Raw genomic sequence first — 16,659 nt, 5'->3', positions numbered from 1 at the left:
AGAGATAGTTTCTGAATGAAGAAGTTGAGGTTAAGAAAACAATCAGCTAAACAATATGCCTAAGTTATGCCTAAGTTAGATTGGGTTATTTTGATAGAGAAGAGAAATTTTGCTGAGACTCTAACCAATTATAGAGGCATTTACATTTTAAACTTTGATTCCAGATGTGTTGTGGAACAAAGGAACACATCAACAAACTCAATGTTTGATCATATTGGCACATAAAAAACTCAGTATGAAAAATACTTTACATTTAAAGAATCAAGCAATTTCAAAGTTGATATCCAGGTGAGCAGAATGAAGAGACTATATTAACACCAATTAACCTTTATCAACACCATTTCCTCTCTACAAAATTAGAGGGCTACTTTTATTTCCTCTGGTATGTTGTATACTTTGGCTACTTTTATGGATTATGTTTAGTAAAAAATATAACACATCTACAAAGGACAAAGTGTGAACCAACGTAACAGCAGTATTCACAAAACAATATGTTGGAAATGAATTTTATGACTTGGGAGTGGATGGGGGAGGGAAAGAGAGAGAGTAACATGGTAAGGGGTAACAATGTTATAGAAGTAATGTACCCACTACCTACCAATGTGAGTGCAACCCCTTTATAAATCACCCTGACAAGAAAACAAAATGTTTAAATAGAAATAAATAAAATTGAAGGAAAAAAATAAAAGAAATAAAATAAAGATAAAACCATTCAAGGTGATTAAAGGTGCTGACAGCAAATCATATGGCATTATCTAATTTTATATTCAGGAACTAAGTATATCACGTTATATATAAATGACTGACACTATAATATATACCTAATATTGATTAATCAAAGCTGATAAATATTTATGCATATAATATACTTTGCTTAAATCATGAAGTAATTGAGCATTATTTAGCAACTGCTTAGAAACTGTTTAAAGGAGAAATCAAATTGAAGGCTGAATAAAGGCCAGGCTGATTTTTCTTTGCATATGAGAATCTCTGCTGTTTAAATTGCTTTATTGAGTTGTCAGATAATGTTTTATAAATTTATCATATACAATCCACACTGTGGATTGACAAAAATCTAGCTATTGAACATATGAATATAGTTTATATCATCTTCTGTGGTGAATATACTCAATCTCCCTCTTAGCACTTATGAAAGAGATGATATTTAGGGAAAGTATTGATACAAAAGCTTTGTCAGAGGCCCAGGCACCATGGCTCACACCTATAATCTTAGCTATTCAGGAGGCTGTGATCTGAGAGTCAGGGTTCAAATGCAGCCAGGCACAAAAGAACCTGAGACTCTTACTTCCATTAACCTTTAGAAAAGGGGAAGAGGGGCTTGGCTCAAGGGTAGGGCGGTGGGCCTTGGAGCTGAAGAGCTCTGGGACAGCGCCCAAGTTCAAGCCCCAAGATCCAATCAATCAATCAATCAATCAATCAATAAAATTGTCAGATAAACACAAGATAGCTAAATAACTGAACTTTAGATAGTGAATGAGTTGGAAAAAAATGTTTCCCAAACTTATACAAAAAATAATGCTGCTACTCTGAATTTGAAATATAAAAGACTTGATAATCTTACACATATAAGTATGTGTAAGTATGAAGTATCTAAAAGACTGTAGACCTTTATTTTGAATATATTCTTTTATTATTGTAGCTATTTCTGGCAATTGTTAAGTATTAATGGAAATTGAAACTGTACTCCTAAAAGAGTGACCTCAAAATGATTACCTTCTCCAGGATTCAGAAAACTGAGTGGTTTAGAAAGATCATTGTGCATTTACTTATAGTGCAATGTTAAAAATTTCTTACTCAGATTTCTTATATATTCTGTATATGTCAGATACATGGTCTACAGGACTTACAGGACTTTCAGACCTGGTTCACTTAATTTATTCCCACATGAAAATATGCAAAACTATTATCAATACATTTGTATTGATAAATTGGTAGCAGTTTGCTAATTTTTGATAATGTGAGAAACACTGGGTAAATAGGGGTGGGGTTCCTTACATTTGCCAAGCAGTATGCCTCATGGCTGATTTCCATGGCCCAACCAACCAGTTAGCTTCTTGTTTCAACTATATATCATGTCCCCTACCTAAACTCTCATACTGAGTCTAACAAATGCCTTTTCCAAAAAGGTCATTCTTGAATAAACTGTGGATGAAAAAGTGAGACATGGCAGGAAGTGCTTTAAGTTGCTCCAATACATTTTATTTCTTTTTTAAAGTATTTTGTTGAAATTTCAAAAAACATAAATTCTTCAAGGATTAACCAAAGTATTCCTATCAGTAATAAAATTCTTATTTTTAGCATTTATTTGTAAGTTAACAACAGCAGACTCATAAACAAAGCAAAACAAACTTGAAAAGCCTACATGATACTATGTACATGATTAAGAAATATGTTTTTTCTTATATCCAATAGTTATTGCTTTACATATTCAAGAGGCAAATCTCAGTAACAAGAAGTTAACTGTTCAATTGCACAATTGATTCATTGATTGATCTCATTTTACCATTGTCCCAAATTTTGAGTGATCCTCTAGAGTGAGATCTAATATTGACAAATTCTATAAAAGTTGATGACATGCCATAAAATCTTTTTATGCATAATATAAAATATATTTGTGGCAATGCACCACTTTTACAAATTTTGACCCTTTAAAACTTTTCAGTTGTGGCTTTATTTTTGCTTGCATGACTACTTCTTGATTTTTAGTCCACTTTTAACCTCATAATATGGATAGCAAAAACAGTTTTTAAAATTGAAGTCTTTTTAAAATCATCTATGTTCTAAATTATATCATTCCACGAAAAAAATATTTTGAAGATGACACTTAAATATTTTAACAATAATAATTAACATAAAACTCTTTAGAAAGCAGAAAAGGATAACTGAGTCTATAATCTTTTAATCAAGCATAATTTTGCCTTAATCTTTTTGACAGATAGTGAAAAAAGGAAATCCTGACAAGTAGTCACTCTCCTTTCTGTGAAAAGGTTAGAGGTTTTGCCTTAAACAATAGGGTTTTTTCTAGTAATCAAAGATAGTTGAATAGTTTTTCAGCCAACACACACACACTCTTTCTCTCTCTCTTTTAAATAGTGCCTGCCTGTCCCTATCTGCCTCTCTGCAGTTTCCTCTTTCTTCTCAACCTTCTTTCCTTCATTCTTTCTCCTACTATATACATGATGAGTTTTAAACAATATCTGATGCTATCTTTTTCACAACTTACAAAATGTTAGTCCTAGCACAATAGTATAAGTGAAATACTTGATGTGTGTAATATTTATTTGTACATGTATAAAAGACAATAGAGAATTTGAAATAAAATAGTATTTACCCAGTAGTGGGAAAAACCTTGTAGTTTATTTATGTCTATATCTATGTCAACTTGTCTATGAGTGTGTGCCTATGTGTACATATCATTATTAATAAATATGTGCAAATTTAGAAGTACAAAATGTGTGCAAGCTACTAATGGCTTTTGTAATGAATAGTCAACAAACATTTTGAACCATTATTCATGCAAATAAATAATGGTATCAAAGGGATATGGAAATATATAGCATTTCATGCATTGTCCATCACAAATATTGAATAGCTGTGAATTATTACAGCTTACAGAAGAAGAAACTGAAGTTCCTAAAGTTAGTAAGTAACTAAACCATAAATATGACCCTGGCCTAGCAGGCATCAAGGTTCACATGCTTTCCTCTGATGGAAATTTAACTTTCCATTTCTTTTACTGATACTACTATACATAATACATTTTTAAGTGTTGGTATAAATATATTAACTAACACAATAAGCATCCTTAGTATGGAAATACTAAATCCTTAATGCTCAGTTTCTGTGGAGACCCTCATGAACTTCCCAGATATTTTTTGCCATTTCTAAAAGATTATTAGTACAAGAGTTAGAATTAGCTCTCAAATATTCTTGTTGCTTTTTCAAAGCACCCTAACTGACTATATTGTCATCCAAGCCTGCTATATTGCCAAGGATATAAAGGGGGAAAATGAGGAAAAGTGAATGGAGACAGAAAATTTCAGTATGAAGAAAGAGTATGACTAATTGCTGTCTTTATTAGAACTATTTCCCTCAGTGGCAGGCTAGAGAAGCTCAGTGACATAGGTCAGCAGCAAAAGAGAAGTGGAAATGATTTAAGTCTAGTGTATTCACTCTGATACTCTCAATAGCCATACATTAATACAATTAGGTATTTCATTTCCCTAGTTATCTGACTTAGAACTGTTTACTGAAGGATAAAATGAAATTTGATCTCAATGTGTAACTGCAAGTGAATTGTTCTATGATTAAATACTCAGTGCTAAATAAGTAAATTCTAAAACCCTAATTGCATCCCCAAATGTAATCACAGAATATCTAATGGGATAATTAAAAAATAATAATTTCAAATAGAGAATATTATTCCACTGTGTGATCAACTTAATGTTCCACAATTTAGTCCCCATTCAGAAAACCTCATTTTAAAAACCTTAGGTACAGGCAGAGCCAATAATGCCTACTTAATTACTTGTTTAGTTGACTTTTCTTTACTCTGGGATTCTATTTACTTTTAGTACCAGTTTTCCCAGCAGGAAGTTTTTTGGAACAGAACTGCCTAGTCACAAATAAAACCCCAGGGAAGCTTCAAAGCTGTTAAGTTACAGGATGGCTATAGATCAATCAATCTTTTCAAGAAACTGGTGGTAAATCAATTTTTAAGTAACTCAGATCTCCGTTCTCTCTCATTTTCTATGGAGTCAACTTTCATTCCATATTCCCAGATAATTTCATACTTTTCACTTGAAAGTTATACATCTTTATACATGGATTAACTTCAGATTTTAACAAATAAAGAAATAATTAAGAAAACAACATTTTTCAGTATCATGATACAAAACTTACTTTTTCCTCTTAAAAAGATATTTATATATATAGTTTTAAATAACCACCCCATGCATCTAATCACGTATTGGTTTTTAAGAATTTACATTTGAAGTGGGATGAGCACAGATGAAAATGGAAAGCTTTCTTCCTTGAGTTAAGATACTTTTGGACTTTATCCTCAAAGGATTTTGCTTATAAATGCATTATAATTTGTTAGAACTGCTTGAGCATTATTAACTTGAGTATCACTATCATAATTAGATAGAGCTCCTATCAAATCACACAAGAAATTTTTGGTATCTCTGAAATCAAAATGCTGTGATGAATTTAATTTCAACAGTTGCCTTAGGCTACTTTCAGCAGTTAGAAAGTAGAACTCTTTGGCAGTCTCAGACATAGCTAGGAATTGGCTCATGTTCATTTTAAACTTACAAACGCTTTTACCATGACCAATGATTGCCTTTATACCTAGGCTTTGGCATCTCTTGACACAGATGTTTGGTCTGTGAGTCACAGTCTAAGATAATTCATAATCATCAATGAACTATCCTTGACATTTTGAAAGTGCTGAGGAAGGACAGTACCCCAGGCAGCCCATCAAAGTTTGTGCAACAGAGAATCCAGCGTTTGAAAGGTCTAGCCATTCTTTCTATGCGTGCAGGTATGAAAACAAACAGTGGGATCAAAATGGGATGTATTTTTATTCATTTGTGGAGGAAAATTATCCATGTCTTCCATCATTGTTCTTTGCTGCCACAAAGAAGGAAAAGTCTATAGGAAGGAGAAACTTTAGAATTATCATCTAAGTTATTAAATTAATGAGATACCTGTGTGAATCAGAATTTCACAGAGAAGACTAAAATACAAAAAGGTCTAGGATGCCTGAGGATTAATGTCTGTAATGGAAAAAGAAGGGAAACACTGACATTTCTGTCAGTCTCTTTCGTTTCCCTTCTAGCGAAAGAAATAGGCTTCTGTCATCTTATATAAATGCATGGTTTAGTCATTTTTATTCAGCACAAAGATTATAGAAAAAGAATGCAGTAGCCAAACCAAACACTAACACTCCTTATTTCAAAATTTAAACCCTTAGAACAAAAGCACTTCAGATTTCTGATGATCCAAGTGTGAAAATGTAGAATGTATCAGACTTCCCTGACTGCGTACAGTTAAAGAAGGATAGATATCCTAATGTACACTCTAACATTAAGACTGTCAAAAACATTTTTATGATGCCTGAAGAGCATGCACAAGACAAAAACATAATTTAAATCAATATTTTGATTATATGTACACAGTATCATGCTGTAATTCATAATACCTTGATGCATGTTATACATTCACATGCATTCATTTTGGAATTCTTTGAAAATACATTTAAGAAGACACCATTTTGCAAACACAAGTGAACTGAATAGAATGTACTGATTGCAATGGGTGAAAAAGATCTGGAGATGCAGATTGATGCACACCTTGCATATCTCACTAGAAAGTACAAGGGAGAAATGAAAGCTGAATTAAGGGGGGAAAACAAGATGAGGGTGGGGGTGGGGAGAGGGAAATGGGGACCAAGATATATGAAAGGGTATCAATGTATGTGAATTAATGCACGTTCTATCTGGCAAATATCATGTAACCCTTCTATTAATTACAATAAAAAATATATGAAAAAAAGATAATGAGACTGCTAATACAACTTTACTAAATATTTACTAAGTCATTAGCTGTGGATTGTCATCAATTTTTAAGGAAGGTGGTCATCTTCATACATGATTTAAGCTTGAATCTCTTAAAAAGTGTACGCAAAGGCTTTCCAGCTTCATCATAACAGAGAAGGAACTCTTGGCTAAGATCAGTATTACATTTCCTTGATGAGGAAATTGTGGTTTAGATATAAAATAGTGAACCAATAGTTGTACAATGGTAAATGACTGAATTCTGGCCCCTCAGCTGGTAGTTCTAGTTCTTATAATACTTCTATATGTCACATAAAATTACCACAGCACCACTTGCATCTTTTTCTGTGTATGCAGTACCAAGGAATTGAACCCAGGACTTCATACATGATAGGCAGGTACTCTACTGCTAAGCCATACTCCTGGACCTTAATAGACTTTTTCAGAAAGTATACTGAGTTTTTCCTACTGTGGTTTTGAAAATACAGCTTGTTATACTACTACCAATGTTTCTTATTTTTTGTAATATTTCTAGCTAAAAAATCATTTAAAAAATCACCTCAGTAAGAAGTGGAAAAGGACAAGAAGGAAATACATGAAGTAATTTATCTTATCATGACTTTCTGATATTTTTAATACTAAAACTTGAATAGAATATATGAAAGGACTCATTTTTAATATATTTGAGATTACTCATCTAAGTGAAAGCTCTGTATCTCAATACCTTCTCCTCTAAATGTTCCTTCTTCATCCAGGAATTATTAGTTATTTCAGAGATTCAGAAACTCACACACAGCCATGTTTTGGTAAGGACAAAAGAAAGAAAAAATAAAGCCATTCAAAAAAATGAAAAGCTATGATTCTTTCTGGACTCTGAAAAATTAAAACTTACTTTTTTTTATTGTAATTACTAAAAGGGTTACATGATATTTGCCAGATAGAAGGTGCATTAATTCACATACATTGATACCCTTTCACATGTCTTGGTACCCATTTCCCCCCTCCCCCCACACCTCCCACCCATCTTGGTTTTCCTCCCTTCCCTATCAAATTTCAAATAACCAAATACAAATAAATTCAATATATCAGATAACAAAGTGAGATGCTATAACAATATGAGATAACCAAGGGACAGCAAAGGAGATGAGAGACAACATAGTACATTAAGGACAACAATCATTCGTTATATGGCTTTTGTTTCAATATCCTGGAGGTCCTTTCAATTAGCTTCATACTATATGGCCTTATGTATCAAGATTTTGCTCTATTGCAGATCTCTGCTAGTAGAGCCCAAGGTTTCTACTGATTATGATGAATGAGGGAAACCATTGAGCCTAAGTTCCTTTGAGTCTGGCTTACTTCACTTATGATTTTTTCTAAGTCTTTCCATTTCCTAACAAATGGGGTGATGTCATTCTTTCTGACAGCAGCATAGAATTTCATTGTGTACAAATACCACAACTTGTTGATCCACTCATCAACTGAGGGACTTCTAGGTTGGTTCCATATCTTTGCTATGGTGAATAGTGCCGCAATGTTATTTTTTAAGAGCAAGGACTCAATATCTGCATACCCAATGCTACGGACATGGTAATGGAAATATAAACATAACTATATAGATATAAAAACCTATGACTCAAAAAAAGATATTAAAATTAAGTCAGGTTTCATCACGTATATTTATAATCAGCATTCTAGAGAAGAAGACGTACAATTATGAATACACGTTCGAGACCCACTGGAGCTATTTAATGAGACCCTGATCTGAAACTAATTAACTTAGTCTTAATTTTCAGCGTCAGGTCTCCTGAACACCTTCAAATGTCCACCAGTATTCCAGAAGAAATTAAACCCTGTGGTCTACGGCCTTTATTTCATACTTTGCCTGAATTTCATACTTTGTTTCTTCATTTTAAATTTGAAGTTTAACTGAAGCATTAATACTTCAGGAAGCAAAGCTTTCAAGTCACTTCTTCAATTGCTGAAAGAGTATGTCTTTCCAGCAGCAACATTAATAATGCCATTAATATATCTCTAATTCAACTAAAAGTATTTTAGTATCTGATGTTATTTCTCAACAAAAAAGTTATATCTGGGAAGAGCTATTGCCCTGGGGCTCAGTGCTCACAGATCCTCGGTGAGTGAAAATATTCATTACTCTCTACTCACTCCAACTTCTTGAGGAAAAATCTAGGAGGAGATAATGTCCCTGTGTTACAATTGCCATTTGGAAAAAAATAGGTATATTTATGAAGATTACATCAGTTAATATCAAGGCACTTTTATGGAAATATGTAGCAAACATCCTCCCAAAATGATCAGTCTGAACTATGACAGATAAATTGTGAATATGCACAATATTAAGACTACTTTTTCATAAATTCATTTGTTGAATGTCAACTGATTGTGTCCTAAAGATGAGAAATCCATGGGAAAGAGCTCATAGGGCACTGACAAGATAAGTGTATGATAAGAAATAAAACCTCTCAATGAGAGGCATGTCTGTTCCCTTAGAGGGAAGAAGTAAGCAAATGATCAATCACTGAGTCATTTTCTCCAGGAATTTTGTGGCACAAGTACTATGGGAGCTAAGCTCATTAGAAACTCTTAGGGTCAAGAACAGTCATCCTATGGTCACACAGGGAACAGCATGACCCAAGCTCAAGGAAGTCTCAGATTGGGAACCAGAGCCAGCAAACAAACAATAGATGGAGCTGGCAAGTTCACACTTGAACAGGTGTGTATCTATCAAGGGACAAGATCAAACTATTTGTGACCACCTGAGACAAACCTGGAAATAGTTCTCCATGGAAGATAAACAGTGCTCACGAAAGCACAAAGAGGCAATTATTAAGCATCCTAGAAAGATAATTATTCTGGCAGAAACCACAGAGCCAAGAGATTTTAGATAAAGAAGCTGGTATTCAGAGAGAGAATTAATTAGTTTGCCAAAACTACATAGCAAGTTATTGACAAGTCCAAAATTTGAAGTAAATTTCCATAACTTGAAGCCCAGCTCTTTACAACGATGCCACAGTGTGGATAAATATATTCCAACACATGCAAATGCAGTTCAAACAAATTTTTCCTTATCTTCTTGGTAATATTGATAGTGATGTTTACCAGTAAAAGCTGATGTCCTTATCCTACAAGTAATTATTTTTTAATAAAAAGGCACATATAAGGTTAGGAATGTAGCTCCATGGAAGAGCCCTTGCCTGGCAAGTGCAAGGCCCTGAGTTAAGGCATATATAGGATGCTGTTTGTCTCATGTTTGTAGCACATGAGACTACGGTTTTATTGGGAGTTCATTTGGTCACATTTTCTCCTAGGAAGTTTGCATTTATTGATGAAAAAGCAAGGTAAAATACTTATACATTGAAGCATACACCTTTAGCAAAGCATACACATCAGCAAATTCAACTGGTCAACCAATGACTTGAGGAAACAACCAAGAGAGGAAAAGTTTGCTAAGCAAAAACGATCAAAATGCTAGAGGGTAAATAAAACAATATTGTTTCAGGCAAATACAAGTATTTGACTTTGTGCTCCATTTAAATTTTCAGGTAAATAGCCAGGGACTGGTGGTTCACACCTATAACCCCAGCTACTCAGAAGGCTGAGATTTGAGAATCTCAGTTCAAAGCCAGCTGAGGCAGGAAACTCCAATTAACCACTAGAAAATCAGAAATGGGACTTTGCCTCAAAGTGGTAGAGTACTAGTCTTGAGCAAAATTGCTCAAGGACAGCACGCAGGCCATGAGTTCAAGCCCCATAAACACCCCCCCACACACCAAAAAATCAGAAGAGAGAATTTTTTTTTTCGGGTATGCAGTATGGCTTTGAACCTTGATCCTCAGATCTCAGCCTCCTGAGTAGCTAGAATTATAGGCATGGGCCACTATACGTAGCTTGCAATCACTTTCAATGCTAAGTTTTTGCCTTTATCTTTGTATTTGTATGGCTTGAATATTAATGCAGCTACAGAGAACCCTCTATAGTTGCTACCTTATTAAGTATTGGCAATAATTCCCGAAATCTTTCAATAATTTAGGCTTATATTTATGAAGTCAATCCCAAAATATCTGGGCAACACATTTGTCCTTAGTAATACAGAGAGACTCATCTTACACCTCGTTATTTCCTAAATTGGGAATGGATGACCACCCTCCTTCATATGTAGGGAACTTAGCAAAGGAAGAAATGTTTCTAGCCCTGTTTATATAGAAATTTTAACTACAAATGGAAATGTTATACAAGTGTCTTAGTGTAGGGATTTTTATTATACCATCATGAAGTACCATGAAATATACTGTAACCAAAATAATAGAAAAATCCAAGGTCACTAGGCAATATTAAAAAGCCTATTAAGGATAAAAACAATATTTTTGAAAAGTGACAAGTTGTTAATGATGCTTATATTTGTTTCCAATATGATAAATAAAAGATACAGGGTATTACAGCAATATTAAATTAAAGCCTGCAGTTGTCATTCTATATTTTACTGCACTTATGTTTATAAAGGCATATTAAACTAACCTGGTTTCTTTCTATTAAATTATTTTTCAGGACTTGAAGACAAATTAATTTTGCTTGGGGGTTTCATTTAATTCGTCTTAATGATAAAGACAGAGTCTTAAGATTGTCAACATATAACTAATAAAAAAATCCTGACAAGGTAAAACATGTTACAAAAATATCAAAACATATGGGTGGTTCAATGAGGAGTACAAACTGAAAAGATAAAATCAAGCCAAAGTTTAATCATTTTCTTCATTCCATTATATTTGCTCATTTATTTGGTTAGATTGTTATTCTCCTACAATTTACCGAGAAAAACACCATTATTACAAATTTAAACCCAAATCAAGTTATATGGAATTGTTTCCCTTTACATATTATAACATAAACACAGTACAATGTTTATTTTTCCATATATTTGGAATTGTTTATCTTCAATTAACAAGAATAATACAATTCAAGGCAATGAATAAGGACAGATGAAACAACCTGCAAGGCCTGTACCAGTTTATTTTACCCAAACACAAAGTTTTAAATGTGATAATATGAAAGCAATGTCTATTTCAAAATATGATTAGAAAGTAACATTAAAAATAGAATAAAATGGGGCCAGGGGTGTGGCCTAGTAGTAGAGTGCTTGCCTAGCATACACGAAGACCTGGGTTCCATTCCTGCGTACACATACACAGAAAAAGTCAAAAGTGGCACTGTGGTTTAAGAGGAATAATGCTAGCCTTGAGCAAAATGTGTCCAAGGATAGTGTCCAAGCCCTGAGTTCAAGTGCCAGGACTGTTGATAAATAAATAAATTAAATAAATAAATAAAAATAAAAGCTATATTGAAGAATTAAATTACTCAAACACTCAACATTCAATTATACTAGAAATGAATTTTACTTTTTAACTTTAACAGATGCTAAAGAGGGCTCTTCATATGTTTTATTTACTGACCAATTTTTAAACATCTGTACTCAACCTGCAAAAGAGCAAGCAGGCAGTAATAAACCACACATAAAGATTCGAGTTATTAAAATACAAATTAGACATCCCTTATGTTTATACATGTGTAAGTACAATTAATATTGCAGGCTTAGTTGAAAACAAAATTGCTTTAGTTAACCAACCATTGCAATGCAATCAAATGAGATTTCAAATACAATTGGTAAGGATCTGTTTGGTAGAAATAATAGCAATTATTTCATGCGGAACACTTAGTTCCCCAACTTTTTTTCCCATTTTCCACCTGCCCTTAATGAAATAATTTGTCCACCATAAGTGTCATAAAATGTCATGATTTCCATCCATACGTTGCATGGAGACCTGAAAGGCAGCTGGTAGGCACAGCGTATTTACAAATATTGTTTTAAACTTGTAAATTCATGACCGCATAAATCTTAATCCACTTAGAGCGTATACCCTTTGACCCTTCAGCTGTATTTTCCACCGGGAATTAAGTTGGGGGTGGGGAAGTATGAATTACATGCTTATCTGTGCTTTTCCTTTTGTTCTCCTTGTTTATGAGATTTCTCTGCATTACAAAGTGGGGAATGGTAATCAACATTTTGCCTAAGTAATATCCATGAAACTTGCCCACTTACACTTGAGGGAAAAAGCCAAATATTATGTATTGTGAAATGTTAATGTACCTTTTAAGATACTATTGCACCGTGCACTTAAATACCTTAAAAGATAAAAGGACTAGAAAGTTTAAATCAAAAACCTTTTGGAATATGCTTCAAATTAAACAAATTACACATTTTCCAATGCTTGGTTTGAAATGCTGGTAAAATATGCACATGTCTTATATGTTCTCACAAAATAGAGATCTCATGTTGATTTCTTTTATTTTCTAAACATTAGTTTGAATAATATTCTTGCATTGAATGCTTTATGTAGCTATAACTATGGACTAGCGCAACATGGGCTTTATCAAGAGAACCTAAAATGGGTAATTTTTGTCTTAATTTTGTTCTGTTAACTTAGTCACATCTTAAGTTGGGTCAATTTTTACTCTCAAAGCATAAACTATCTCAATGTTTTATTATTTTATAGTAAGTTAAAGCAGGGGTGGAAATTAATGCAAAGATCATATGTATGGCTGATACAGTAAGATTTGGAAAATGCAAGTTCTCAGTGCTCAAACTGCAAGAGAGACATGCTTTGCAACAAATATATGAATTACATTTGAACAACATTCATAGTCATTCAAGAAAGCAGGCAGGAGAATTCAACTGACAGAGTTTAATATATGCTGAACCAATCCCCTAGAAGAGTGTTTCAAGATGTTAATGTATTTGTTCAAAGGTTTTTCTCCAAACTATTTGGTAAACCTAGGGGAGAGTGAAAACACAATTCGCTTAATGATTCCCTGCCATGTGAAAACCATCAGCTAAGAACACCTAACATTTACTATGTAACTATTTTCATTTCTATTGAACCATGTAAGATTTGCTGATGGCACTGTGTCACCACGTGCCTTACTTAACAGTGCTGTGCTGACATGAAGGCTTCTAAAGTAAGCATTAAATTTCAAGGTAAATTGTTATCAGATTATGATATTTCACAAATAAGAATATTAGAAGTGCTTTACAACTGGTAAGGTTTTAGATTGATAAAATATGTAATAGCTATCATGTACTAATTAGTAGTCACCTAACACTTCTGTAAAAAGAGAAAAGTTACTTCTTAACAGGATGATCTATAAACTACTGAGTCCTGTGTTTAAAAAGGCATTACATTGGGCCGGGAGTTTGGCCTAGTGGTAGAGTGCTTGCCTAACAGACCCTGGTTCAGTTCCTGGGAGCCACATACAGAGTGATGCAGAAGCGCAAGTGGTAGAGTTCTAGCCTTGAGAAAGTCCAAGAACAGTGCTCAGACCCTGAATTCAAGGCCAGGACTGGCAAAAAAGAAAGAAGGAAAAAGGAAACTTTATATTTACAAATAAATAAATAAAACATCAATTGTATGAAAAGAACTAGAACTATTCTGTTTCCAAGTTATTCTTTCCTAATGACTACTTGAAATATAAAATAGTATTTGTGGAAATGGAGACTTTAAGAAAAATAGAGGGGCAGGGAATTTGGCCTAGTGGTAGAGTGCTTGTCTAGCATGCATGAAGAACTGGGTTTGATTCCTTGGTACCACATACATAGGAAAAAAAAAAAAGTTACAAGTGGTGCTGTGGCTCAAGTGGTAAAGCTCTAGCCTTGAGAAAGTCCAAGGACGGTGCTCAGGCCCTGAGGTCAAGCTCCAGGACTGGCAAAAAGAAAAAGAAAAAAAAATAGAAAGTGTTCACCCTATTTACACACCACAGAGGATGATCTTAATGTTACATAAGATGTTACCTTAATGATCTTGTGCATTCTAATAAGTAATATAGGAAGATCCAAACTAAACCAGCACTGTGCCAATAGTAGTATCCAGCTGAGCAGACTAGCTTTCTTTCTATTCTATTTTACATGGCGTTTAACAATGGCATCTCTATATGAAAGGGAAAACATTTCCCAATTAATATAAGTCAAGGTATATTTACATGGACATATTATTTTTTCTTTTAGTCTATTTGAGAAATTAAATTTCAAGTTTATTTTTTTAGCTATGTAATAACAAAGAACTACCATGTAAGTCCTTTCATTGAATACTTTAACAATATGTTCTCGCTGATAAGGACTTCTTAATTTTTTTAAACTTGGTCACTGATTTTTATAAAACATGGATTACAAATAAGCCAGGCACAGTGGCTCGCTCCTGTAATCCTTGCTACATAGGAAGCTGAGAAGTGAAGATCACAATTCAAAGCCAGAACAGGCACTAAAGTCTGTGAGACTCTTATCTCCAATTAACCATCAAAAAACTGGAAGTGGCACTGTGGCTTAAGGTATAGAGAAGTAACCTTGAGCTGAAGAGCTCAGGGACAATGCCCAGGCAGAGAATTCAAGGTCCATGACTGACAAAAAAAAAAAAAAAAAAAAATGAAGGCAAAATTTTCCATAACGCCAAAACTCAAGTAATATGACCAACTTACTGAAAAAAATAAACAAAATGATATTGGTCAAATAGAGTATGTAGTAAACTAATACACATGCCTCAAGCACAGAAAATTAATTAACTAGTATGAAGGAGTGGTGATCAAGTTTATGGTATTTTACTTTGGTATTAAATAAAGCCAATCAACCACATACTTTTTCACTGTGCCTTTGGCTGTAAGAGGGTGGAGAGGAAATAAAATCTAAACCTGTCTCTTATAATTGCGTGTTCTGTATATGTTTAAGCCAGTACCACTTGGAACACAACAGATTATCAAAGGAAACATGCGTAGCACCACCATTTGCTATGTTAGCTGGACAGAGCAGACTATACGCAGCCAAATGAAACACATTAAACCTTCAGAAGTTCACTACATTCACCCACTTTCAACACATTTCCCACCATCAAGGTGATTGTAGACTGTATCCTGCTTTTCACAAACATCAAATACGTCAGTGTAACCTAGTAGGTTCATAATATCAAACTAATTATATTGCAATCTAATGTGTTTTATAAATGTTTGCATATGGGAAAACATCTTAGGAGGACCTTTTTCTTTCTTATTTATATGAAACATTTCAACTAAATTAATTTGCCCTAGTTATTTATATAAAATAGTAAAACAATGAAGAAAGAAAGAAAAGAAAGAAAGAAACAAAGAAAGAAAAAAGGAAGAAAGATGGATGTAAAACATGGACTGTAGTTTGGGTTGCATAGCACACTCAAGTTCCGTCACTTAAAAGGTATGTGTTATTTGTGGCCCTAACTTTCCAGACTCAGCACAAGTAGTAAAATCAAGTAGTAAAAAGATACCTACTGCAAAATCTTCCCTCCATTGGTGAGCTGCTTGAACCTTCTCTGCCTCCAAAGCCAGGCGCTGAAAAATCAACAGTAAATCTCAGTTAGAACTGGATGATCTCAGGACTGTGAAATTTTTTGTAAAATACTTGGGTTTTTATATCAATCACCAGAAGATGGAAAGCAAAGAAATTCCATTTTTGATGATTCACAAATTCTAAACCATTTAGTAATCAAACTATTAATGAAATAATGCTCGTGTATTTCCTTTTTACTCCTAATTTTTATACCACTAGCAAGGCTTAACCTTGTGTGCATTATACCTTCAATTTTAGCTTTTTGTTCATTAAGGGTCAGTTGGATCTGTCTGCCTAGGCTGGCTATAAACCTTTATCATCAGATCTGTGTCCTGAGCAGTTACAATTACAGCCATGAACCATCTGAGCCCAGCTACAATATTTCCTGTTTAGTGGCACATAACAGGCTATTTTCAAATATCATTGAACTACTGCCACTGCTTTAATCTGCTGAGGTGCTCTCTCTGAACCCTTTCTACTAATGATGGAAATATTTGGGTTTACAGAAAAAAATGTTAAGCAAGAATGCATATTACTTTTTTTTTTTTTTTTTTTTTTTTTTTTTTGCCGGTCCTGGGCTTGAGCTCAGGGCCTGAGCATTGTCCTTGGACTTTCGCAAGGCTAGAGCTCTACCACTTGAGCCTCAGCACCACTTCT

General features: G+C 33.8%; 1 protein-coding gene across 1 annotated transcript in view; it reads right to left on the bottom strand.

Moving 5' to 3' along the window:
- Positions 1 to 16,659, bottom strand: part of Cacna2d1 (calcium voltage-gated channel auxiliary subunit alpha2delta 1) — a 366,878-nt gene that overhangs the window by 138,216 nt on the left and 212,003 nt on the right. Inside the window, exon 4 of the mRNA XM_090332896.1 lies at positions 15,945 to 16,004. Within this exon, the coding sequence (XP_090189022.1) occupies positions 15,945 to 16,004 (60 nt within the window). The remainder of the gene's footprint in view (positions 1 to 15,944; positions 16,005 to 16,659) is intronic.

This window comes from Megascapheus bottae, chromosome 5, assembly GCF_031878675.1.
Source record: "Megascapheus bottae isolate mThoBot1 chromosome 5, mThoBot2.hap1, whole genome shotgun sequence".
Classification (NCBI taxonomy): Eukaryota; Metazoa; Chordata; class Mammalia; order Rodentia; family Geomyidae; genus Megascapheus; species Megascapheus bottae.
The sequence above is the reverse complement of the archived record's forward strand: the minus strand, read 5'-3'. Positions and strand labels throughout refer to the sequence as shown.